Here is a 25048-nt window from a genome sequence, read left to right as displayed (position 1 = left end):
CCCCAGTTCAGAACAAGCCATATGCAAATCAGTCTTGATCCTGTTAGTCCAACCCGAACTGCCAAGCCAGGTCTTCCCTGGACCGGAAACAAGCATCCTGAGACCGGGTTCGGGGTAACATCAGCCAGACTTGCTTAACCCCTTGTGTGCCCCGCCCTTTCCCCGCCCTGTGCCGGGCGTTGAATTAGCGGGCGGGGTTCATGACGAGATAGTCTCGTCATGGGCACAGCGCAACCGCGGCCCATGACAAGACTATCTCGTCATGGGCACTCAAGGGGTTAAACCCAGAGGCAAAGTGAACAACCCAGATCTGTGACTGGGGTTGAGTGTCTGACAAGTTTCAGCGTTCCGTCCTTCGTCTCCTTGTGTTTCTTTATGTATGATGACCCACAAAAATATTTTGAAGAAATACCCGAGTTTAAACGATGCAAATTGTTTCCCCACCATGTTGGCGCTGTTGCTCTGCAAATCAGATTTGCTCAGAAACTAGAAAAAATCACCTTTCCTAACTGGTCTGTTTAAAAAAAATACTGTAAATATTTCTGCCCGACTTTCACTGCTAATACCCAGTATTCTGTGTCGTAAAGAAAAGGCGCAGAGTGAAATGCCCTCTGTCCCAGTAAGCTCTATTACTCTGCTGCTCCAGTGAACAAATGCCCGGAGCCCTATCCCATGTTAAACCAGGGTCTTTGACCACCCATGTTGCCCTTTCAAATCAGTTTTTAGCACTTCCTCGGGATTGATGGTCCCACGCTAAAGTGAAGAAGCTGAAGGCAACGTTTGTATCGGTCTAGATCCCCAAACTGCGTTGTATATCAATAGCCTCATAGCCACTCCATCAGTCACCACTCTGCAACATTGCTTAACACGTTTTTAAAGGGAAACTGAAAATCTGCCATGTTGAAAGCTGCATTTTACCTATTTTCTGAAAGGCAGACAATCCTCTTTACATCTTCCCCAGTTCCCCCCCTAACAATTGTATGTCATTGAACAATCAGATAATGAATAGGCAGTCAAACCTGGTCATTCCCCACATCTCTGGTATGGCACATCTGTGGTAATGCACTTTCTTGGAGATGTTCGTCTTGTTAGTGCATCAAGAAACCTATGAAATAGAGACTTAATGTAGACTGTCCAAACATACAGCTGGCTCCTTCTTCATATTTTTTTGAACCAGTCATGCCCACAGTTACTTGCTAGATGAAATGTGCCACATATAGTCACAGGGCAGGAATTATAAGATCTAAACTCGTAACAAAAGTCAAACCACACAGAAAAATCTACCATTTATCTGATTTCTGTGCACTCACTATAGAAGCTTTGCTTGGTTGCTAGACAGGGATCGAAGTGTATTGAGCATTTCAAGCGTAGCCTGTGGTTATTAGAGACTCAAATAACTGCATAGTGATTTTCATCACATTATTCAATTGGAACCAAATTCATGTTACAAATTTGGATTAAATGGATTGCTGTGTGTGGCCCTCACCTTCAATTGATTAGCCAAAGTAATTGATTGTTTTTAAAATATAAAGTTGGATGTATCTTGAGGCTTTAATGATGGATGAATACTTTGTAATTGTGATATGCGAGACATGATGTGAGAATAGTGAAAGGAGTGATTATCTCCCCCCCCCCCCCCCCCCTCCCAAGTAGTTTATACATGACTGATATGTTTTTCCTTCTGGTTCAAGGACCATTCCTGTGGCTGAACGATTATTCACCAGCTCGACTTCACTCACTTTAAAACATGCAGCCTGGTACCCTTGTGAGTCTCTGGAGCCTCATTTAGTTCTGTTGACATCCGATAATTCAATAAGGTAACAGTTGTTTCTGGAAACTGTTTAATTTCTCATACTGCCTCTTACGTACACCTTCAGTCTATTCTTCCCAGACACACTCAAAATGTGCTTCATCTGTGTGTTTTTTTTTTTTTAAATGTGAAAAATTGTTCTTATTTACCCAATGCTTTACTGCTTGCTTTTTGCCAGAATGCTGTGATTTTGCCATTTTATGACTCTTGAACCACTGTTTTGTTCATAATTTTTCTTTATGTATTGCTTTGTCAAGGATATACAGCTTAAAGGACCCCCTCACTCCCGTGAAAGTTCTCACCCTTTCAGAGCCTGAGGAGGAGAATACTCTGCTTCCAAAAGCGTAAGTGGTATGACTGTTTTAATGGTCTGTAAGGAAAAAACTTGTAGCAAATGGTATGTAGGTTGCGTATATTATGCTGCTTGTTAATGCAATGGCACCTATGTTTGAGTATGAATTCCTTGCTAGCATTGCGCTGTGATGTTAACTAGCAACAGCTGATTAGAAATAAAGACTTTCCAAGCCAGGATTTGCTAGAGAATATGCAAATTTATTTCTAAAAAAATAAAGGCCTCTCAAAAAGCTATTACAACGTCCTCTTGAATCAGCAGTGGCTCTCTTGAAACCGAGAACTATGACAATAGAGAAAAGCCAAGACATGAGCCAAGAACAACAAATGCGCACTCTGAGACCAACGTGCTCAATTAGTCTCGTAAGCATGTTGCTGCAAGCCAAAGACCACATTAAGAACACGAGAACAGAAGAATATTTTACATCTTTTTTGTTGTTGTTTGGTTTTAATCGGAACAAATAAAACTATTACATTACATCATCAAAGAAATGCCCCGGAACTTAAAACAGTCTTTCACTGCTCAAAACAGTACAACCGTCAGCATAATTGCCCTAGAAATAGAAGCACCAGTTTTAAAGTTGACCAAATGGATATCAGAAGAAATGCTTGTCACATCACCTTCATTTCAGGATCCCTGTCGGGCATTGAATCCTACAAATTAAGTCAAACGTCCTTGCAGATAAACCAATGTTACCAATAGATTATCTTCCTCATGCTTTGAGATATTCACCCATAGCCAAATTGTCAAACTTGTTACTACAACCAGTGCCTTCAAATAATTAGTTTTTCTCTTCGATCTCAATTGAATGATTGTGCGAGTTACCATTCTCCAGTAACCTAGCAATTCTGGTCACCGTAAGCACTAGTTCAGACGCCCTGTACTTAAATTTAGCCTTGCCTTTTAGCATTTTTTTTTTTAAATCATAACCTAGGCACCTACCAAAATGCTATCATCCTTGAGACCAAACTTCTTTTCATAATACTACTTAGACTTTACCTGGTTATACTCGACCTTCGTCCCCGCATCTATATCAACCTGTTGGCATTGAAGACCAGTGGTCTCAAAGAATCAGCTAGGCACTGATGTCTCTTTTCTTCTAGTACCTAAACTGAGTCACCACTGTTGTGGCATGAGGAGTGATATTGTAACTCCACAGTTTGTTTCATATTAAATGGCACCCCATCCCTTCTATTCGAATGGTGTCTAAACGCCTTCGATCAAGATTCTGTTCATTCTCTCCTTGAGGTGGTTTGACTGTTGTCTCTAAAGAGCGACATTGTAATGAGTTACCCCACTGTCGATCAATTGTTTTCCATCCTTTAAAACAAATTGTACCCCATTGACGGGCAAACCATTGTTTTGACACACCTGTAGCAAAAATACTATGCTAAAACTCAACAGCAGTGTAATCACCGAGTGAATTAATTTTGAAAAATAACAACCACCACCGAATGTTCTAAGTGTTTGGTAATTTCAACTACAATTCAGAAAGTCAGTTTTCTCCCGCGGCTCATCTGACCTATGCACTGCTTGTATGGACATATTACTATCTTGATGCCTGTTTGAAAGCATTGACATACAGTAACGAAATTCTGTACTTGTTGACCCATCCTGTGCCATAGTAAATACGTAATCATTGAGCGACGTTGTAACATTGGTAAGTGCTTGTGAATTCTTCTCTAGGCCCAGTTAATGATGCGTTCAATAGCAGTGAAATTACTGAGGGATACTTCGAACTGCAGATTTTAAGATTATCCCCCCTGACTGGATCTGGAGATTTTTGTGGCAGAACTCCCTCGCACGGACAGGTGACAACACCGATGCTTGCTGACATCATTTTCTTTCTTTCCATGCCTTCTGAAGCAGATCTGGAGCTCCACTCCCACTTAGTCTTCCGATGACTCCCTAAACGACGCTGCATGGTGTGGTATTGAAAGATGTCCCTGCTAAAAACAACAGGATTCAAGCTGTGCTGAGACTGCAGGAAGCAGATGTCGGTCATGGGCCTGCAAGAGGTGTGCCTTTGACGCTCAGCTTCCAGACACGACTCAGTCATGCGATAAATGCTCCACAATGCACCTGAAGGTCATTAGAGACTGGAATTTGTCACCGCCTTCATACAGGGCCCTCTCCAAGTCTCAGGCCTGACCACTAGGCCTTTCCTGCTACCATTCCACTTCCTGCTCAAAATCTTTAGGTATGTTCAAGCGCAGCTATGAGAATGGAAATGCTTCTTGACCCAATCCCGATAGGGGGTTTAACCCCTTCGCTGCTAGGCCTTTCCCCCCCCTGTGCTAAGCCTTTCTTTGGCTATTTGGGGTAGATGGCGCTTAGGCCCCTGTAACCTTTTTGACCACATAAGGTATCCATGCCAAATTTGCGTCCTTTTCTTTCAACATCATGGGGATTCTAAAGGTTCCCAGGGTTTGTGGATTCCCCTGGAGGGGACCCAGAAATTAGCCAAAATACAGCTAAATTTTGTTTTTTGGGGGAAAAATGGGAAAAAAGTGCTGTAAATGAAAGTGTCTGTGTTTTCCCCTGCAAATAGTATCAAATAAGGGTTTGTGGGGCAGCAATTACCATTTTCCCAGCTTTTAGGGAATGACAGACTTTTGTCAGAAAACCAAAATTTTTTACACAGTTTTGACATTTTTCTGGAACATAGCCTATTTTTGTTATTTATTTGTGCTTTCAACCTCCTTCCAGTTAAAGATAAAATGGGTATGAAAGCAATAATAGATCCTGGAAAGTTACACATTTTAGAAACGTAGACACAATTCTGAATTCAGCAAGGGTTCATTTGTGTAAATCCATCAAGGTTTCTTTATAGAAACTAAAAGTTAAATATAGGAAAAATTTTAAAGTAGTTGAAAAAAACTGCCTTTTGTGTCCACGTTTTCACCTGTAACTTATTATAATTAGGACAGCTCTTTGAAAGCAATATACCGTTACATCCGCTGGACCTTCCTGGTTGTGGGGATATATAGGACTTGTAGGTTCACCAAGAACCCGAAGAACCCAGAGCCAAAAACTGAGCAGCTTCTTGCAATGTTTTTTTATTATGTACCGGGTATATAGCAAATATTCTGGGAAAATGTATACATGGAAAAATCGGTATGAAAGACAACTTTGTATTTCTGAAAAGGGAACAAAATATAGAGTTTAGAAACTGTAGATATTTGCACATTTCCGAAATTGTGAATACTCCTACTAGCATGAGAATTATCGGTAATTTTTCAAAATGACTTTTTTTACACATTGTCTTTCATTTGAAAGGCAGAAATGCATCAAACGTCAATAGGTAATAACAGTTGCTTTACAAATCTGAATTACCCTAAGTCTCCCCATAAAAATGGTACCTCACTTGTGTGGAGGAAACGGCTCAAAACGCAACGTGAACACACCACATTTTCACAATGAAAAATTACCCTTTTTTTGCAAAGTGCCTAGCTGTAGTTTTTGAACCCTAGCTCTGCCGGCACCTAGGGAAACCTAGCAAACATATACATTTTTTAAAACTAGACACCCAGGGGAATCCAGGATGGGGTAACTGGACTGCCTCTCACCAGGTTCTGTTACCCAGAAGCCCTTGCAAACCTAAAAAAAGTGTTAAAAAAACATATTTTGCTCACATTTCTGTGGTGGATGGTTCTGAAATCTGCCTGGATACACAAATTTTCATCCTCCCCGCGTTCCCCAAAGTCTTCCGAGAAAAATGGTACCTCACTTGTGTGGGTAGGCCTAGTGCCCGCGACAGGAAACGGTGTAAAACGCAACGTGGACACACCTCAATTTCACAGTGAAAAATGACCCTTTTTTGGCAAAGTGCCTAGCTGTAGTTTTTTAACCCTAGCTCTGCCAGCACCTAGGGAAACCTAGCAAACCTATACATGTTTGAAAACTAGACACCCAGGGGAACCCAGGATGGGGTGACTCGACTGCCTCTCACCAGGTTCTGATACTCAGAATCCCTTACAAACCTAAATAATTGTAAAAAAAAATCCACATTTTCCTCACATTTCTGTGGTAGAAAGTTCTGGAATTTGCGTGGATCCGCAAATTTCCAACCACCCACCCACCCGGCGTTCCACAAAGTCTTCCGAGAAAAATGGCACCTCACTTGTCTGGGTAGGCCTAGTGCCCGCGACAGGAAACGACGCAAAACGCAACGTGGACACACCACAATTTCACAGTGAAAAATGACCCTTTTTTGGCAAAGTGCTTAGCTGTACGTTTTTAACCCTAGCTCTGCCGGCACCTAGGGAAACCTAGCAAACCTATACATTTTTGGAAACTAGACACCCAGGGGAATCCAGGATGGGGTGACTAGACTGGCTCTCACCAGGTTCTGTTACCCAGAATCCCTTGCAAACCTAAACATTCTCAAAAAACCACACTTTCCTCACATTTCTGTAGTGGAAAGTTCTGGAATCTGCGTGGATCCACAAATTTCCACCCACCCCGCGTTCCCCAAAGTCTTCCGAGAAAAATGGTACCTCACTTTTGCGTGGGTGGGTCAAGGACCCGTGACAGGCAAGGGCCCAAAACCTTTTGAGGCGACATCAAAATTACCTATCACAAACCAACCTGGTTTTGCAAGGGGGGTCCCATGAGTTTTTGGCCCTGGGCGCGGCGGCCATCTAGGGAAACCTACCAAACCCACACATTTCTGGAAACTAGACTCCTGGGGGAGTTCAGCATGGTATGGCTTGCGTGGGTCCCCCAACATTCTCCTACCCAGAATCCCCTGCAAACCTCAAATTTCGCTGAAAAATTAGTGTTTTTCTCAAATTTCTGTGTGGGAAAGTTCTGGAATCTGTGTGGATCCACAAATTTCCTACCACCCAGCATTCCCCCAGGTCTCCCGATAAAAAAGGTACCTAACTGGTGTGGGTAGGCATAGTGGCTGCAACAGGAAATGGCCCAAGTCGTACTGTGGAGACTTCAAAATTACCTATAGCAAAACTACCTGGTTTTGGGGGGGGGTGGGGGGAAAGCACCTCCCCCCCCCCCCACCCAAACCTCAAATTTAGCTGAAAAAACCCCACATTTTGCACATATTTTTGTGTGGAATCACCGTGCCGGCACAAATATCCTACCCCACAGCGTTCTCCTTAGTGTCCCGAGTAAAATGATACCTCACTTGTGTGGCTGTCCAATGCAGAATTGGCTAAAAAAGTATTTTAAAAAAAATGTAGCGCTTAGAATTCTCGGTGCTATACCCTTATTCCCTATGTTATGGGCTCTTCCCAGTCACAGGCCCTTGCCCCACCCACACATGTGAGGTATCATTTTACTCGGGAGACTCGGGGGAACGCTGTGGGTATCTGTGCCTACACGGTGATTCCACACAAAAATATATGGAAAATGTGGGGTTTTTTCAGCTAAATTTGAGGTTTGCATGGCATTCTGGGTAGGAAAACGTTGGGGGATCCACGCAAGCCATACCTCATTGGACTCCCCCAGGTGTCTAGTTTTCAGAAATGTTTGGGTTTGGTACTTTCCCAAGATGGCTGCCGAGCCCGGGGCCAAAATCTCAGGTGCCCCCCCCAAGCCCCCCCCAAACCAGGTAATTTTGAAGTCTCCACAGTACGATTTGGGCCATTTCCTGTTGCAGCCACTATGCCTACCCGCCTACCCACACAAGTGAGGTACCATTTTTATCAGGAGACCTGGGGGAACGCTGGGTGGGGGGAAATTTGTGGATCCATGCAGATTCCAGAACTTTCCCACACAGAAATTTGAGAGAAAAGTGAGTTTTTACCACGAAATCTGAGGTTTGCAGGGGATTCTGGGTAGGAGAATGTTGGGGGACCCACGCAAGCCATGCCTCGCTGGTCTCCCCGGGTGTCTAGTTTCCAGAAATGTGTGGGTTTGGTAGGTTTCCCTAGATGGCGGCCAAGCCCAGGGCCAAAAAGTCATGGGACCCCCTTGCAAAACCAGGTAGGTTTGTGATAGGTAATTTTGATGTCACCTCAATAGGTTTTGGGCCCTTCCCAACCGCGGGTACTTGGCCCACCCATACAAGTGAGGTACCATTTCTATTGGGATACTTGGAGAAATGCTGGGGGGTTGGAAATTTGTTACTTTCTGCAGCATGAACATTTGAGCACAGTAATGCAAGGAAAATGTCACAGTCACATTTTGAGGTTAGCAGGATCCACAAGAGAGACATCACCATGTACTCCCATGGGTGTTTAGTTTATGACAAAATCTACAGTTGGTAGGTTATTCTTAGATGAAATGTACACCTTGGCAGAGAGACAAAAAAGACCAAGATTACTGCACAGCCATCTATTCCTCAAGCACACACACATACTGGTTGGATTTGGCACGAGGGCGAGTGATGGTTCAGTATATAACATTTTATTAACAAGAGATTTCACAAAAACAAAATGCACTGTCAATAACTGAAAGGACAAAAAACTGAACCACTGACTCGCAGCTCGTGAGCGGTAAAGCCACGCCAAGACACCAACCGCTTTACAGGCCATTCACACACCTTTCATACATGATACACACAAGACCATTAACACCACCAGGCACAAAATCAACACATTACAACATTCACAAAAAGGGACACGGTACACCCTGCTTGACAAAAACAGAAAAGACACATTTTTCTGCACAGCCACCTATTCCTCAAGCGCACACAAATACTGGTTAGATTTGGCAAGAGGGTGAGTAATGGTTCAGTATATACAGTTGTATTAACCAGAGATTTCACGAAAATGAAATGCACTGTTAATAATTAAAAGGACGAGAAACTGAACTGTTGACTCACAGCTTGTGAGCTGTAAAGCCACGACAAGGCACCAACCTCTTTACAGGCTATGCATACTCCTTTCATACGTGTGACACACACAAAACCATTCACACCGCCAGCCGCAGGCCCAGCACATTACAACACTCACACCAGCAGACAGCGCCATTTAAGGGTCCATCACTTTCACACGCCTACATTCCTGATACAGCAACCACACCAGCTCACGGATTGCGTGGAGTGGCGTTAGGCTAGCAGTGTGTGTAGTGACCAGCAGCTAGTCACTACTCGCACACTGCCAGCCGAGCGCCAGTCCACACACACCGCCAGCCGAGCGCCAGTCCACACACACCGCCAGCCAAGCGCCAGTCCTTGCATACAGCCAGCCAAGCGCCACTCCACGCACACCGCCAGCTAAGCGCCACTCCACGCACACCGCCAGCCAAGCGCTAGTCCAAACACACCGCCAGCCAGGCGCCAGTCCAAACACACCGTCAGACAAGCGCCACTCCACGCACACCGCCATCACATTTAGGATTTTTTTATATAAATGAGAAAACACAAGCAAATTGCAAATAGATACAAATCTACTAACACAAAATCTGAAACTAAATACACTACACAAATGCCAACCTTGAAACTGAACAAAAAATTATTAAACAATAGAGGCCAGGCAGTTCACTTTACCACTCATGGATGCTCCCAAAAAATATTTTGCGTGTGGTACAGTCTAAAACAAGCAGGCACACACAGCCCAGGGTTCGAAGGACACTCTGGGCTGTACATACGAGTCTCCTTCCGCATACCTCTTTGCCAACAGACTCTACATCTCCAAGTCTTTTGAGGGTGTGGGAGGAATGTGATCAGGAAAGTGGCGATCTTTCAATCCAGCAATATCCTCCATCACTCCAACGCTAGGAACACTTGCCTGTTCCATTAAAACAAGGCTGCCTATTACAGACTCCTGAAACTTAGCAAAAGTCATCTTTGACTCAGGACAAGAATTCTTGAATACAACAAAAGCATTAAAGGTTGCCAAGTGGAAAAGATGGATAGCCCACTTCTTATACCAAATGTAAGCCTTACGAAGAGCAGCATAAGGTTCCAACCTCTGATCTACTCTGTCAACACCACCCATGTGCCTATTGTAGTCTAAAATGCACACAAGTTTGCACGCTTCTGCAACCTGACCCCAAACAGTCACAGGTGAAGTGCTTTCATCATGGATGGTAGTCAGCATGTAGACATCTCTCCTGTCTGAAAACTTCACAGCTAGAAGCTCCTCGCAACGCACTGCACTGTCCCCGCACAAGCTTTTGACAAACACGTTATTTTGGGAAACCTTTACAGTTAGAGTGGATTGTGCCACAAGCAACAGTGTCCACTTTGGCGAATTCCCTGAACAACCGCACACCAGTGTAGAAGTTATCTACATAGAAATGGTGGCCTTTGTTAAAAAGTCCTCTACCAAGTTCCCACACAATTTTCTCAGTCACCCCAAAAGTGGGCGGACAACCAGGGGGATTAATCCTGGATTCCTTACCGGTGTACACCCTGAAATTAGAGACATATCCAGTTCTACAGTCACACAGCATATACAGCTTAATTCCATAGCGTGCCCTCTTACTAGGAATGTATTGCCTAAAAACCAAGCGGCCCTTGAACAACACCAAAGACTCATCCACTGCTATTTCTTTCCCTGGAGCATAGATCTCAGAAAATCGATCAACAAAGTGATCAATGACAGGCCGAATCTTAAAAAGACTGTCACAATCAGGGTGATCTCGTGCCAACGCTAAACCATTATCGACAAAATGCGCATCTGAAGCTGAAGCAAATACCCATCACGACTCATGACTGCCGGAAACATAGTTGTTGCCTTCAAGGGACTAGTAGACCAATATTACATTGATGGCTTCCTTAGCAAGCCCATCAAAAAAGTTAAACCCAAGCACTTCATCTCTTCCAGATTTGTGGGAGTCCACCGGGTAGCTCTAGAGTGGGGCTTAAGGCTGGCACTGTTGTCCCTCAAAAACTGTTCGGCATACAAATTAGTCTGCTCAACAGTCTCTGACAAAAATACATCATCCATAAACAACTGAAAAAAATGTATCGGCAAAAAGTTTTCAGTATTCACTCTACACCCTGGAACACCAGTAAAGTCTAGCAGTGCCGCTGCACCATGCCTGGGGCAACCCAGAGGTCAGCACTTTCAACGGGAAGCCTTGCAGCCCCAGGCTGCAGCCCAGATGCCTCTTACCGCACTATACCAACTGGAAGCCTTGCAGCCCCAGCCTGCAGCCCAGATGCCTCTTGCCGCACTATCGGCACATCAATGTCCTCCTCTAACACAGGCACTTCATCTGCACTAAGAGTAGCTTCATCCGCACTGAGAGTAGCTTCATCATCCGATGATTCCATGTGGACAGAGAACTCACTGCCTGAATCTTCCCCTCCCTCCTCTGCCTCAGATGCAGAGTCACTCTCTAAACCATGGTCAGAGGAAGACTCAACAAGCATTGGCATAGCCAATAGGTCTCGCCTTAGGGACCTTATAAGTGTTTAGTTAACCAGCACAATATCCTTGGTGCAACATCATCAAGTGTTGCATGGTTAAACACTTAAAAGGTCCCAAAGGCGAGACCTATTGGCTATGCCAATTCTTGTTATATTAATCTATAGTGTAAATGATGATGGAGGTTTTCTGAACTTCAGCTCTGACTGAACACTAACCTTCATTGACAGTTATCTGATCTCGTCCCACTGTATCCAAGTTGCAAACCTATAACCACATCCAGTAAAGACTTGGATGCTGGACCTGACTACCCAAGAATCAAAGTTTTTGAGTAAAGCAAGAATACTCAAACCCTGGGACAACAGTAGCCACCTGTGTACTGCCCATAAATCGGTGAGAGAGCCAGACTCGCGCAACATTAGAGTTCAGAGAATGCGGTCCATACTGGAGATATAACTCTCACAAGGATTACGATTGCGCACTCAGCTACAGAAGGATTCTATCTGCATGTGGATTCTTCAGATCCTCTTATAAAGACTCAAGACTCTTCGATCCCTAAGATAGTTGAGAGGTAAAATCCAACCAAGGATTTGACTGTTGTGGTACTTTCTCCTGGAATGAGTCGCCACACCTACCAAGCCTCTAAAAAACATTTGGACCAGAGGGGGGAAGGGGGGTAGGTTCCAATCAAAGATGGCAGCTAACTAAGGAATATCTGACATAATCATGGGCCATATTGTCTGTAAAACTCCCCACAACAGACTAGGAGGTGTGGTGATAGCCACAGCTAACCAGAGAACACGAAATTTCCAAGTCTGTGTGCAACATCAAGCACAAACACCAGAAACCAGCAGAGGCCCGCGCAGGGAAGCGAGCGGGCCTCGGAGTGACGAGCGGGCAAGGTGGGAGAGCCAAGCACCAGCCGCATTAGTGAAAACGCCCCAGCCAGGGAAAGCGGTGAGCGACATCTGGGGCCAGAACCGCAGTGAAAAGCCAAATTGGTGCGCAGAAATGAACTAGCGGGTGCGGCAGAAGAGGCCTACGGAGAGAAGCGAGCAGACCCCGGAACAACCTGCAGCCGGGAAACCTTAGAGAGGCTAGCGAGTGGTCACGCTCGTGCAGACCTACTAGCCTAGGAAAGCGGTGAGTGACCCGGGGGCCCGAGCTGGAGTAAACGACCGGTCGGTGCGCAGAAGCAAACTAGTGTGGGAGGTGGCTGAAGAGACCCAAGGCCAACCGGAGGCATCACGAGGCCCACTCTGGCAGAACATACGCCAATGCCGCGCAGCCCTCCAGGGCCAGGCGCGAAGGTGGGAAACACAGTAGCCGCCGCAACAAAGTTAAGTCCTGCATCACCCCACACATTCTATACCCAGGGGGCTCGAAGGGGCGCATGATAGGGTATAAAGAATAAGGGCACGCCTGTAGTTCGAACAATTGCAAGTAACAGTGGATTTGCCCCATCAGCGCCGGATAGCCAAGGGAGGGTAATGAGCATCGGAACAGCACTTAGGCAGGATCGGGAAGCCCGGGAGTGGTGCATGCGTGCGCAGTCCTCACTTTTCAAGCACTGCACTCACGCTTGTGGCGCGCGGCTGCTCGCTCCCGCAAGGTGGATGCCGCCACAAGCACGAGTGCAGTGCTTGAAAAGTGAAGACCGACGGCTAAAGGCCCTCCTAGAGCAGCGGATGCACGCTGCCTAGACGAGACGTAAAAAGCATACTAACAACCTGCTGAGCAGTAATCCTGCGGCTAGCCATTGTCCTTACTAAGAAAGGAGACTGCACAAACAAGTCAACAACAACCATCACTGTGCAAAATAAGTAGGTAAAAAACAATGTGTGTCTTTATCACAAAGATCTATATACTCAAAAAGTATACGGTTCACTTGCAAGAGACAGCTACACTCACCAGCACCTACTCTGCAGAGACACAGCAAAAAGCAACGATATCCCACTAGAAAGAAAAAAACAAAACCAATTACTCACAAGACAACAAGATACACACCGAGCACAAATGCAAAAAGATTTTGACACTCAAAAAACTGAAGCCAAACATACTGCTATTATTACACCATTTGCAAAAAACACATTCATGCAGAGAAATGAAACTCATTTACATTCTACAAAAAAAAGTCTCTTACCAAACACACGCAACTACACAAACAGCAGAACCACCAGTAACCAAACCGCAACCTGGAATAGTCTAAACAGCAAAAGCCTTGAACTAGAACAAAAAGGGAGAAATAAATCATTACAATTGCAATTCACAAGAAATAAAACAATTAACATTATAACACTCTATGTCACTACCTAAATGGACAATCGGCCAGATGGGCCTTTAAATTGGGCTAAGAAAAATGGGGGGGGGATCTTACCCAAGGGATCGGGTGAGGTTGTCTGCCAGACCAATCTGTCCCCCAGGTGGGGCAGAAAACAGCAGACAGAAATGTGCCCCCCTTGCAAAACTAATAAATCCCTGGTGCCTATTAGGGTTTTCTGCCTCCCCCCTCCCGCCTAGGGCAGAAAGGCCAAAAAAAGGGGCAGATCTGTCCTCAGGAGGGGCAGCAAAAAGAATTAACCAAATGTTACCCCCTTGGAAGCAACCATGTCGCTTCCATTGCACAAGAAACTGAATTCCTGGTGCCCCCCCCCCCGAGGCAGAAAGGGCAAAAAAAATGGCCCGATCTCTCCCCCCCCCCCCCCCCCACCCCATCCCCCCATTGGGGGACAGAATCCACATATAAAAAAATCTGCCCCCTGGAAGCAACCCTTGCCCAAGGGGTCGCTTCCATTTTAATTTAAAAGAAGTCCCTGGTGTCTAGTGGGGTTTTCTGCCTAAGGAAGCGACCCTTGCCCAAGGGGTCGCTTCCTTTAACTAAATAAGGTTTCCCTGGTGCCTAGTGGGGGCATTCCTGCAGCACCATAGCGACGCTATGCGCGATCGTGCTGCAGGAATGCCCTGCATTGAGACATCAGGGGAGAGGAAATACTCTTTCCTATTCCCCGATGCCTCAATATACTGAAACGCCCCTCCCCTGCCACACTGGAGCACACAAGCTTGCCTGCTCCTCCTGGACGCGCTGGAAACAAATGGTTTCCAGCGCTTCCTGCCGACGTTGGCGCACGCTGTGCGTGCTGACATCCTGGGATTGTGTGTGGGGGGGGTCGGGGGTGGCAGCGGTAACTCTTCCGCTGCCATCCCCCTTTCTGGCAACATCTTGGGCTGCCCATGGGTGGCGGGGGGCACCAGCGCTCTCCCCCCCTCCCCCCCCCCCATGGGCTGGTGCGATGACGGAGCGGTTCCGTCATGAGCACAGCCCAACCGATGCGCATGACGGAACCGCTCCGTCATGAGCATCGAAGGGGGTTAAGATGTGCCACACTCCCTTGAGGTCTCCAGCCATGGAACCAATTTCACAGCTGGCCCTGATGAACCTCAAGGTCCCCGGGCCTTTGTCAAATCTCATAACAGACCGAGGCCTTCTAAGAGGCTATGCTGCAGATCTTCAGTGTGCTTCTCTTTCCGTCCACTGCTCCTTTGGGGCCTATGGAATTGCCGTAGTTAAGAGATGTATTGTGGGTATAATTTAACAAGGGGCTCATATACCCCTTCCTGCCACTAACTTTCCTGCACTGAGTTCTGAAGAAATCGAGAATGACCGGACCCAAGCCGCCTTAGTAGCCTCAAATTGGAATTGGAACTCCTAAAAACTGAGAGTGATAGTCTGCCTTCTGATTAGTCTACCAGTTCATGAGGACATATTGTCTAAGCAGATCGAGTCCACCACTTAAATCTTCATAACTTACATCTTCATGTGTGGAAGTCATGGGGCAACAAAGGCCCCCGCAGCCCCTGCGGTGCGGGGGCAGTCTTACCCATACTGGAGGGGGCACCCTCAGCCCCTACTGGTGTAAGGGTCCCCTTTAGCATATCTTTCAGGGGGTCCCTCACTGATGGAACTAAGAGGCCGCAATTAACTACTTTTGATTTACCACCTGAATTGGTGGATGTTAGCCCGGCCGCCAGACACCCCTCCATGAAATCCATCGATGCTGGGCGCTACGCTAAGTTTTTATATGGGTGCCACAACACTGACTCCATATAGGTGAAGCTATCGAACCTCCTTTTGTTTATTTGGTCTTTAGCACAACAAGACCTTGCAATTGGCATTGTAGAAGGTTATTAGCTCTCTTGGCCATCTTAGTCTGCTGGAAAAAACATCTTTGCTTAACTCACCTGTTATGAGGAGGTTTAATATAGATTTAACACACCCATTTCCCCAAAACCGTTTGTGATGCCACAGTTGGACTTTAACAGGGTCTTGACATGCCTTTTTTTGAGCCTATGTATAATTGCTGTCTGCAAATCATGACCTCATTGTGATTGTCAGCTCGTCGCATGAGTGAACTGCAGGCATCTTCTGTGCAACAGCCCTACACCACCTTTTTTCTAGACAGATTGGACTTGAGCTTCCTTCTTACCAAAAGTCTTGACTCCTTTCTGCTTTGGGCAACCGATCTCTACAAGTATTCTTTGCTGCCACTAGCCCCTCAAAAGTGGTGGGGAGGCTTCATCAGTTGAAACGCAAAAGGGCTTTAAGTTTTTACATTGATCGTACCAGGGATCATCGACTGGCGAATCAACTTTTTGTGGGATTCTTCAGAGCAAAGAAAGATGGGACGGCTGTTCAGAGGGGGACCCTGACGAGGTGGATAATCCTCTGCTTTAAGATCTGTTAAGCACATCTGTTATGCACTGGCCATGAAACAGCACTGTAAGGTACATCTAACTAAAGAACCTCAATCAAGGCAAAACTGCTCTTGAGTTGCCTGTGTTCCGGTTCAGGGAGGACCAGACCTGGCAGCTGGGGCTGGATTTTTCCTATTGGAACAGGGTTGAGACTGATTTGCATATTGCTTGGTGCAAACTTGGGTGGCCTGGTGGGCAAAACAACAATGGGTTGGAGTGCTACCCCCACCTTTTACTAGTGGTTAGCCTTGTTACAAGCATTGCTCCTATCACCTTTTGTCGGTTTTAAGACTCTGAACTCTCACAATTGAAGTACATGAAGTAGCAATCATTATTAAAAACATATTATCTGTATTACCCGTTGACGGCAGAATACCTCAGAAAGGGCATTTAAAAGCTCGTTGTAGCATTGTATGACACTTAATTCTGACAGAGGCTTGAGGGCAGGAATGGGGTAGAGATAATGTGAGAAGGAATGAAGGTAAACAATTATGGCGTAGAAAGAGAGGAATGATGGAATGGCGGTTGGAAGGAATTAAAAAAGGAAGAAATATTAAAGAGTTGTGAAATTAGCATAGAAAGAAGAAACTGATGAAAAGAAAAAAACAAGAAATGGAAAAAATCAAACCAACCAAAAGGAGAGGAAAATGAAAAAAGGGAGGAAGACTGGAGAAGAAACAAAAAAACCTTTTCTGATATTACCAACAAGGTAGCAGAGTTTTCATCAAACCTGCATGTTTGATGGTTACTTGCATAGTGTGGATAAGTTGGCGGAGGCTTATCACTTGATGATAATTTTTTTAAATTAATATGCATATTACAATGAAGTCTTACCCTTAAAGGCAAACATTTCCTTTCGACTGCTCAAGATTAACGTGTTTACTTTGTGCTGTGCACTACTCTGTGTGTGCCATAGCTCCTGACCACCTTCCTTCCCCTGAAAACAAATGCAGCCCTCTCATAAACACTTAAAGCAATTCATGATCGCAGTTTTGAGCCACTTTAGGCCTTACGGTGCACCTCAAGGGTTTAGTAACCTGCTTTGTTTCAAAACAGGTTTGATAGCTATGTTTGTAAGGAATTCACAGCCTCCTTTGTGCGTGCTTCCTGCTGTACTATTTTATAATAGAGGGAACACAGCCCATAACCGCAAGTTTCACTTGGACCACTTTGCGGAATGGATTTTTAAAATTTATTTTTTCACTGAACACTTCTTACTCTTCATTCAACCCTAATGCCAAAACTGAATTGGACACAATCTCACACACATATTTTGTGCATTCTGCGCCACAAGAAACGCACCAGATTATCATACTTTTACATAGCTTTATAAAATATCCAATTTCTTGCTCATATTTTAAGTACTGCATGGCAAAGATTATTTTCCTAATGCACCCCAAACCACATCAGGAACACTGAACCACCCTTGGCATTTTCTTTTACCTCCCTTTCAACTTTCCTTTTTCTTCTAGCAGCATCAGCGTAAATGCACATTAGAGTCAAAATTTGTAGCTGACAACCTTGTTGTTAAAACAGATCTTTCTATAACCTGCGCTATAGCTTCTTCCATATATTGATTTCTGCAACGCAGTTTCCTTTTTTTGCATGGTTTTTGAATAACTTATTCGCTGGTTCTGTTGATAATCATCTATGGTGACTTCAGATTCATTGGAAGCAGCTAAAATACGCACACCTGCATGCAGCATATTCACCCACAGTTTTTCCGTTTCCCTGAAGTCTTGAAATGCATTGTGTCTTGACAGAATCACATCTGGTTCTTCTAAAAAAATTGTTCTAGTCTTTAAACCGCCTCTACATACTTATTGTGAGTTCCTGAACACGTTGCTGGATGGTTCTTTATCAGGTAAATGGCCAAACATTTGTTTATCTCCTCCCACAGAATTGAAAAGCAAAGCTTGTTTCCTCTAGGGTTCGAACTTTTTCCCTACTATTGCTAAGAGATAGGTCTTAAGCGCTCTGATTCACAGTTTCCAGTCTGTTTCTGTGCCAGTCAAAAAGATGTGTTATGGCAAAATATTTTCTGAAAAAGCTTCATTTGATAGGAGAATTGCACACCCAGCCTCTAGCTGAACGATAACTGTACAGCAAAGTAAACTGCTGTTCCAGAAGGCCACCAGAAGTACCTCTAAGGCATGCACAGCGTTTTAAGAAGGCAGGAGTCAGAACTATGACATTGAGCAATTTAAGTACTTTGCTTATCAAAAGTGTGGCAAAACTTGTTCATGGACTCCAGGAAAATGGTATTTCTCTTTTGTTTTTAGCTTTTTGCTCTAAGACCATCGTGTTAGGCAAACCTTTTGTTTAGGACAGGAGTTGCTGATATTTCATTTTGTACATTTATTTATCTATTTGTAACTGAAAAATTCCTAACATAGTCCAACTTTGTCTGCACAAAAGTGCTGTTTGTCACTGAGGAACACACATCCCGATACACAAACTTCAGATCTTCAGAATTTACATCCGCAGAAAATCTGTAATGATGGTATCTGGTAGTACTATGTAGGGGTCAGAAAATTGGTGTTTTGATGAGAATGCCGTAGGAAATGGCATTGCAAAGGTGCTGAATGCCCACACGATTGTAACTCGGTGAATATTCACTCATATTCGTAATGACCTCCCACACTTACTCCACATCTAAACTGACCTATCCAGTTAAGAGAGCGTGCAAAACAGTATTTCTTTTTGAAAAACATATCTGTGACAAAATCGGATTATAACTCTACTGTACAGCTTAGTATTTTTTCACATTACATAGCTGTTAAATATTTGGTTACTAGTTGACTGGGGTGTGAGTCTGGGTAAGTAACATGTACATCCCAAATTAACCTATGCTCAACCCCCTGGTAGCTTGACATGGAGCAGCCAGGCTTAACTTGGATTCAATGTGTAAAGTATTTGTGCAACACATTTGTTGCATCCTTCTTTCCCTCCTCTTTGTCCTTTCTTAGTGTCTGGTTCTCTGCTGCTCAGCCAGTCTCTGTGAGGTCATGTACTGTTCTATCTGTGTGAGTCTATGTGGATTTGTCAGTTATCTTGGAGGCTGAGTAGCAGGGCAGCTGCTCCCGGTGGGGCCTTTACTTTAACCTTTACTGGAACCTGGATTACTACCCTTTATATATGCTGTACCTGATTACCTAGAATAAACATACGTCCTGACAGCATTAAAGGAGTTATCTTTCATTTATTGGATGTTACACCCACACCAGGCTTAAACTAAGTTTAATTAATAAAACAAGACCAAAATGCAATGGTTCAATCAGTAGAACCGGAGTTATGAATTTTTTAAGAATAAATTGTAAAATAGCACTTAAAAACAGAAAGCGTCAACCACGGCTATTTGGTTGTGCTGGACCGGGTTAAGGTCAAAAGTTCAAGCCGTGTGCGATGGAGCGTGGGTCGGATACAGACTGATTAATCCTGCTAAAGGTTTTCTTTCTATAGTTTTTTGCCAAGAGTCCCATTCGCGTTGGAGACTGCCAATGGGAGTATGGAGAGCGTCGCAGTTAACAGTCTGTGTGGCACAAAGAGCAGGTCTGGCGTAGTGCACGAGCAGGCTGGAGCTTCAAATTCAAATTAGAGGCCCCAGAGCTGTGCACACAGGCAGGAGATACCACACAAGTAGCGTTTAGACAGTTTGGTTCTTCTCTCCACCCAAGTGCTACTATTATCCTTTAGTCAAGGACTGGTGCCTCCTGTTGAGCGACCTATGTTTAATCAACTGTGTGGATTGGTGTAACTCACAATAATTGTTGATGTGTGATACACAATTGCACATTCATGAAATGTTCATGTAACCCAAAATTGTTTCATTACTTTGTGTTATCCTTGATAACGACATAATTCGAATGAATTTAACTTTCCTGAAAAAATGTTTAAAAAAAGTGGAATAAATCACACGAGCTTTTGAATTCAGTACATTGGCTCATTATTTGAGTAACTTTTGAGAATTTGAGCTACTGGATACTTTTTTCGTATACAAATTACTTGAGGTCCCATCCAGTTAGCTTTGGACTCAAGCCTTCCTTAGGTTTCAGCAGGCCCATTTAATTTACAGTACCTGGGTACATGTAGTGATACTTTACCAGGGACGCACAAGTAAATTAAATATGGAAATTGGATATAAGCCAATGGTACCATGTTTTAGGGAAAGAGCACAAGCACTTTAGCACTGGTTAGAAGTGGTAAAGTCTGCAGAGTCCGAAGGCCAGCAAAAACGAATTCAGCATAAGCAGGAGGTTTCCAGGCAAAACGTTAGGAGAAAACCACGCCGCGGATGCCCAGTCTAACAATAGCCTAAGTCCGCCGCATGTCAGCTCACGTTTCTTTGTCGAACACAATAACTTGTATGATTTCACAGTGCACATAATGGCACTGTGCATGATCTGCCATAGTTTTGCGCACCTGTATTTTGCGTGCTCATTCCTTGTAAGAGCAGCCTGCCTTTGACGATGTGCCTGACCTACTCGTCGCAGAAACACAGATCCAGATTCTTAAAGCACTGTCAGCGTATGGCCACCTGACATGTGGAAGCGATGGCCTTTGGCCACTTGTCCTCCTCCACACCTCCCAGGTCCCTTTCCCAGACCTCCCTCAGTCGGATCAGAGTGTCAGGGGAGTTATTTAAAATTTCTGGAATGTGAGGAAGATCGCCCTTTTTGGTAAGTAGTTGTCTAGTAGTCTATCCCGAGAGGTCCTCTCCCCTTGGGATCGCTTTATACAAAGCGTGATGAACTTGCAAATAACCATAGGCCTCCGTGGGCGCCAACTGTTAGTCACTCTGCAGTGCTGAATAGGGGAGCACATTGCAGTTTTTCCATAAATCTCCCACTCGAGACAGGCCAATGAGATCCCATTTGTCTAAACCCCTCTGGAGGGCCAGGGTACTGAGATGTGCTGTGTCCCACAAGGGAGTTTCCTGCGTGGGTAGGGCATGTTTTGAAGTGCAGACAGGAATCAAGGGAGGGTCATCATTTTGAATCAAGCCGCCTTTCCTAGTAAGGAAAGAGGCGGGGTTTCCAGTGTTTTACATCTCTCTGCAGGCATAGCAGTGGAGGTTCAATGTTATGAGTGTAAAATGCATCAGAATCCCTCATGGTAAAGATGCCCAAGTAACGCATTCCCTCTGCAACCACCCTAGCCTTGCAGTCATCAGGGAGTATTTACAGACTTCCCGAGAAGATCATAGATCAATGATGTATCCCAATTGATGGTGTAACCAGAGTATTTGTGATAGTGCGAATATGTGGAAGACCCTGTCGAGCGTGGAGGAGGGGGTCCTGCACATAAAGCAATACGTCTGCAGGGAGGGAGATGCGATCCTTCCAATCTGCAGGCCATTTCAGTCCCCTAACCATGGAGGTGCACCAGACCCATGCTGCCTGTGGCTCCAATAGTAAAGCAAAAATCAGGGGTCTGAGTACAACCATCAGATCCAAGAGACGGAGCAGGGACCGAATCCCCTCTTTCCTAGGACTGCGTACATACAGGCCCATTCCACTGTATCAAGTGCCATCCGTCTGTCCAAGAACAGCACAAGCTCATCTTCATGAATTTCGGAAACTTGCTTCAATACCCCATACAGCCGTCGCAAGTTGAGTGCAGTGTTTCTACCTGGCATAAAGCTGGACTGATAGGGATAAATCGGTGATCTGATCACTCCAAACAATCGCGAGGCAAAAAGCTTTGCAAGGATTTTAACTTCTGCATTCGACAATGATATGGTCCTGTAGGAGGCACAGTTATCAGGCGGTTTGTTCTCCTTGGGAATAACCACTATGTCCGCTACCCTTTGGTCCTGTAAAAATTGGACTGCCTCACTGCTCTCCAGAAAAATGCACAGGAGAGGCCGAGCTACTTTCTCAGCTGTCAATTTATAGAGTTCTAATGGAAGACCATTAGGGCCCAACACTTTGCCTGATGTTAGGTTACGGATCGCCTGTGCCTTCTCCTCCTCCTCCTCCTCCTCCGTCAGGCGTCTTCCAGGGCATGTCTGTTTTCTCTGGAAAATTCCGGCATTTGAATGTCTGCAAGTAGCTTGTGGGGCCCATCAATCGTGGTCACCTGTGTTGAGTGTAATAGTGCGTAAACATGTCTGCTATGCCCTGCTTGACCTTAGTCCACTTGCCACTATCATCGCAGATCTCCAGGACCCATCAAGACGCTGCCTCCCACTTGTCCAGCCAGGCCGGCAATTTACCGGCCATTTCTTTAATCCTCGTAAAGGAGATGTTGAGTAGCATGATAATGGTTTCTGGTGGCGTCCACCGCAACATCCTTTTATTTCTTCTGTTTGAGGGATAGCACATGCTGTGAATGGCCTTGGTCGTCCAACATCTGCCAAGATTCCATCTGGCAGATGTCTTTCTTCAGTTGCTCCAACTGGGCTCGCTTTTATGGCCCTCTATCTATGCTGTGCCCTGATCCCTTATGATGTTTTTGTAGGCTTCCCACAGCGTCCGGGCGGATCCTACTGTGCCCTCATTTTCCTGAAAATAGTGCTCTGTGGCTTTTCGGATGCTCTTGTGGATACGGGGTAACTTCAGGTAGCAGGGATTAAGTGTTACCCTCTGTCCTACACCATGGTCCGGGGAGCTGTTTATAGCGCACAGCGGGGAATGGTCAGAAATGCCCCTTGCGAGGTGCTGTGCTGCACAAATGTAGGGAAGATCTCTAGTCAGGGTAAGTATATAATCGATTCACGATAAGCTCCCGTCTTCTCCAGAGGGATGCATGTATTATTGTGCTGTGAGGTGAAAAGTGGGCCATATGTCTGCTATTCCAAACCTTGACATAAAGTCAGCCAGTAGGCGGCGTGTTGCCCTCTGGTGTCGAGGGGGCATCAATCATTTGCCTCACAAATGGTATCATTGAAGTCTCCTCCTTAAATAGGCTACCTTCAGGGTGCTGGAGGAGAAGTGCGCCTAAGTCAGCGAAAGCTGTGTCATGAAGCTGGGGAGGGAGATAGAGGGAAATGGTATTGAGGGTTCTGCCTTCCCATTGTTCTGTCAACACAATTTACCACCCATGCAGCTGTGGCCAAGTATTCTGCACAATAAGGGGGATCAATTTACATAGGAGAGCTCCAACCCCTCTAGACACCCTTGTAAATTCCACATGGGCGGCCATTTTGTACCCCCACCTGTCTAGGTCTCAACTGGAATTGCCCTGATTTTTTTTTTAAAAACAGACTTTTATTAATTTTCATGTGAAAAGCAAACACATCCCCGTCGCCCAATGCCTGGACGATAACAAGGATCAAAAAGAAATATCATCAGCAGTTCAACAATAGCAGCCTAGTCCCATATCTACCATTCCATACAATAGCTACATTATCCCACCGCCCACCATACATGTATCTTCCAATACAACAGAGTGGAACATCAATCCCCCCCACCCATTCCCCTCTCTTATTCAAAAACATCCCCAACAATACGCCCCCCCCCCCCCCCCAACCACCCACCCAAGCATGTCGCCAGCTACCAAACTATTCACTAAGCCAGAGGCGCCTCGCAGTCCACCTCCCTGGAATTGCCCTGATGATGCATTTCTTGCAACAAAACCACTTTGGGTGAGTAACGTTTAAGATATTGCGAAACCATTCCTCATTTAATTTTGTCACTGTGAGAAAGTGCCTCTTTTACATGGTTAGCACCCCACTTTTTGCCCTGAAAATGATGTAGTTTTGATTGAAAGTGCACAGGGTCCCTACCGACTAGGTCCCTTGTGCCAGAGCTCTTTCCCTAAAACTGTACCACAATTGGCATCACTTCAGGCCCCGCTATGAGTCCCTAGTAAATGTTACCCCTGGTACCTAGGACATTGGGACTGAAGAGTGTACTCTAGGGACCCCTCACCAAGGCCATGCAAACTGCCACTGCAGCTTACATGCTTTGGTGTAGTGAAAAGTGAAGAAGACATGGTGCACTTCCTGTGTGCCACATCAAGTAGCACTGCCTAAGGTATGAGTAAGTCACCCCTCTGGCAGGCCTTACAAGCCCTAAAGCAGGATGCTTGTTTCTGGTCCAGGGAAGACCTGGCTTGGCAGTTCGGTCTGGACTGTTCCCATGAGGCACAGGTTCAAGACTGATTTGCATATGGCCGGGTCTGAACTGGGGTGGCAAAGTGAGCTAAAGAACAATTATGGATTCAACCCAAATCTGAGATTGGGGGTGAGTTTCGGAAAAGTTTCAGCGCTTCGCCCATCATCTCCTTGTGTTTGCAGGGTGCATTATACCTCAGGTGTGGACATATCTACATGAGCAGATATGCCCCTACAATATTTGTCTATTCGAAATATTGTAAGTGCCAGAGAAGCCATGTAGAGTCGATAGGCTGGAAACTCAACAACTCGAGTTCTCCAGCACAATGATGGCTTCACTGAACCCAGGAGTGTTTGGTACCAGAGAACTCCTCTTAATAACCCCCCACTGATTCTAGTGTTGGATTTATTAAAATATGTACCCAGAGGGCACCTCGCAGGTGCCCCTTGAAAACCTACCAACCCGGGTGTGGTCTCTGACCGGCTTCAGGCAACATGCCACCACTAGACATGTTTCTGGACCTATGGGGTGAGAACCTCTGAGGCCAGAAACAAAGCTCATCCTGGGCGGAGGGGTCACATCTCCTCCCCCAGGCAGGCACAGTGCTCCAGAGGGAAGATTCAAAGGCCTTTCTGCCTTTGTAATGTGACCCCAGCCTCTGCTGCTAGCAGCAGATGGCAGCCCCCGTTTCAAACACCTATTGTTGGCGGGAGAACCGGCGGGAAAACTAAGTGAGAATAGGAGGTGTGCTCCCTTTGCCAACTCCACCCCCTCAGTTGCTGTAGGCGAAGTG

The 25048-nt window shown here is 45.4% G+C and overlaps 1 protein-coding gene across 1 annotated transcript in view; it reads left to right on the top strand.

The window, feature by feature from the left end:
- Positions 1 to 25048, top strand: part of NUP88 (nucleoporin 88) — a 262426-nt gene that overhangs the window by 26676 nt on the left and 210702 nt on the right. Inside the window, exons 3-4 of the mRNA XM_085649559.1 lie at positions 1692 to 1817; positions 2068 to 2154. Coding sequence (XP_085505685.1) covers positions 1692 to 1817; positions 2068 to 2154 — 213 coding nt within the window. The remainder of the gene's footprint in view (positions 1 to 1691; positions 1818 to 2067; positions 2155 to 25048) is intronic.

The sequence above is a fragment of the Triturus cristatus genome, chromosome 3_2, assembly GCF_964204655.1.
Source record: "Triturus cristatus chromosome 3_2, aTriCri1.1, whole genome shotgun sequence".
In the NCBI taxonomy this organism is placed as follows: Eukaryota; Metazoa; Chordata; class Amphibia; order Caudata; family Salamandridae; genus Triturus; species Triturus cristatus.
Note: the sequence above shows the minus strand (reverse complement) of the source record. Positions and strands in the feature narration are given on the sequence as shown.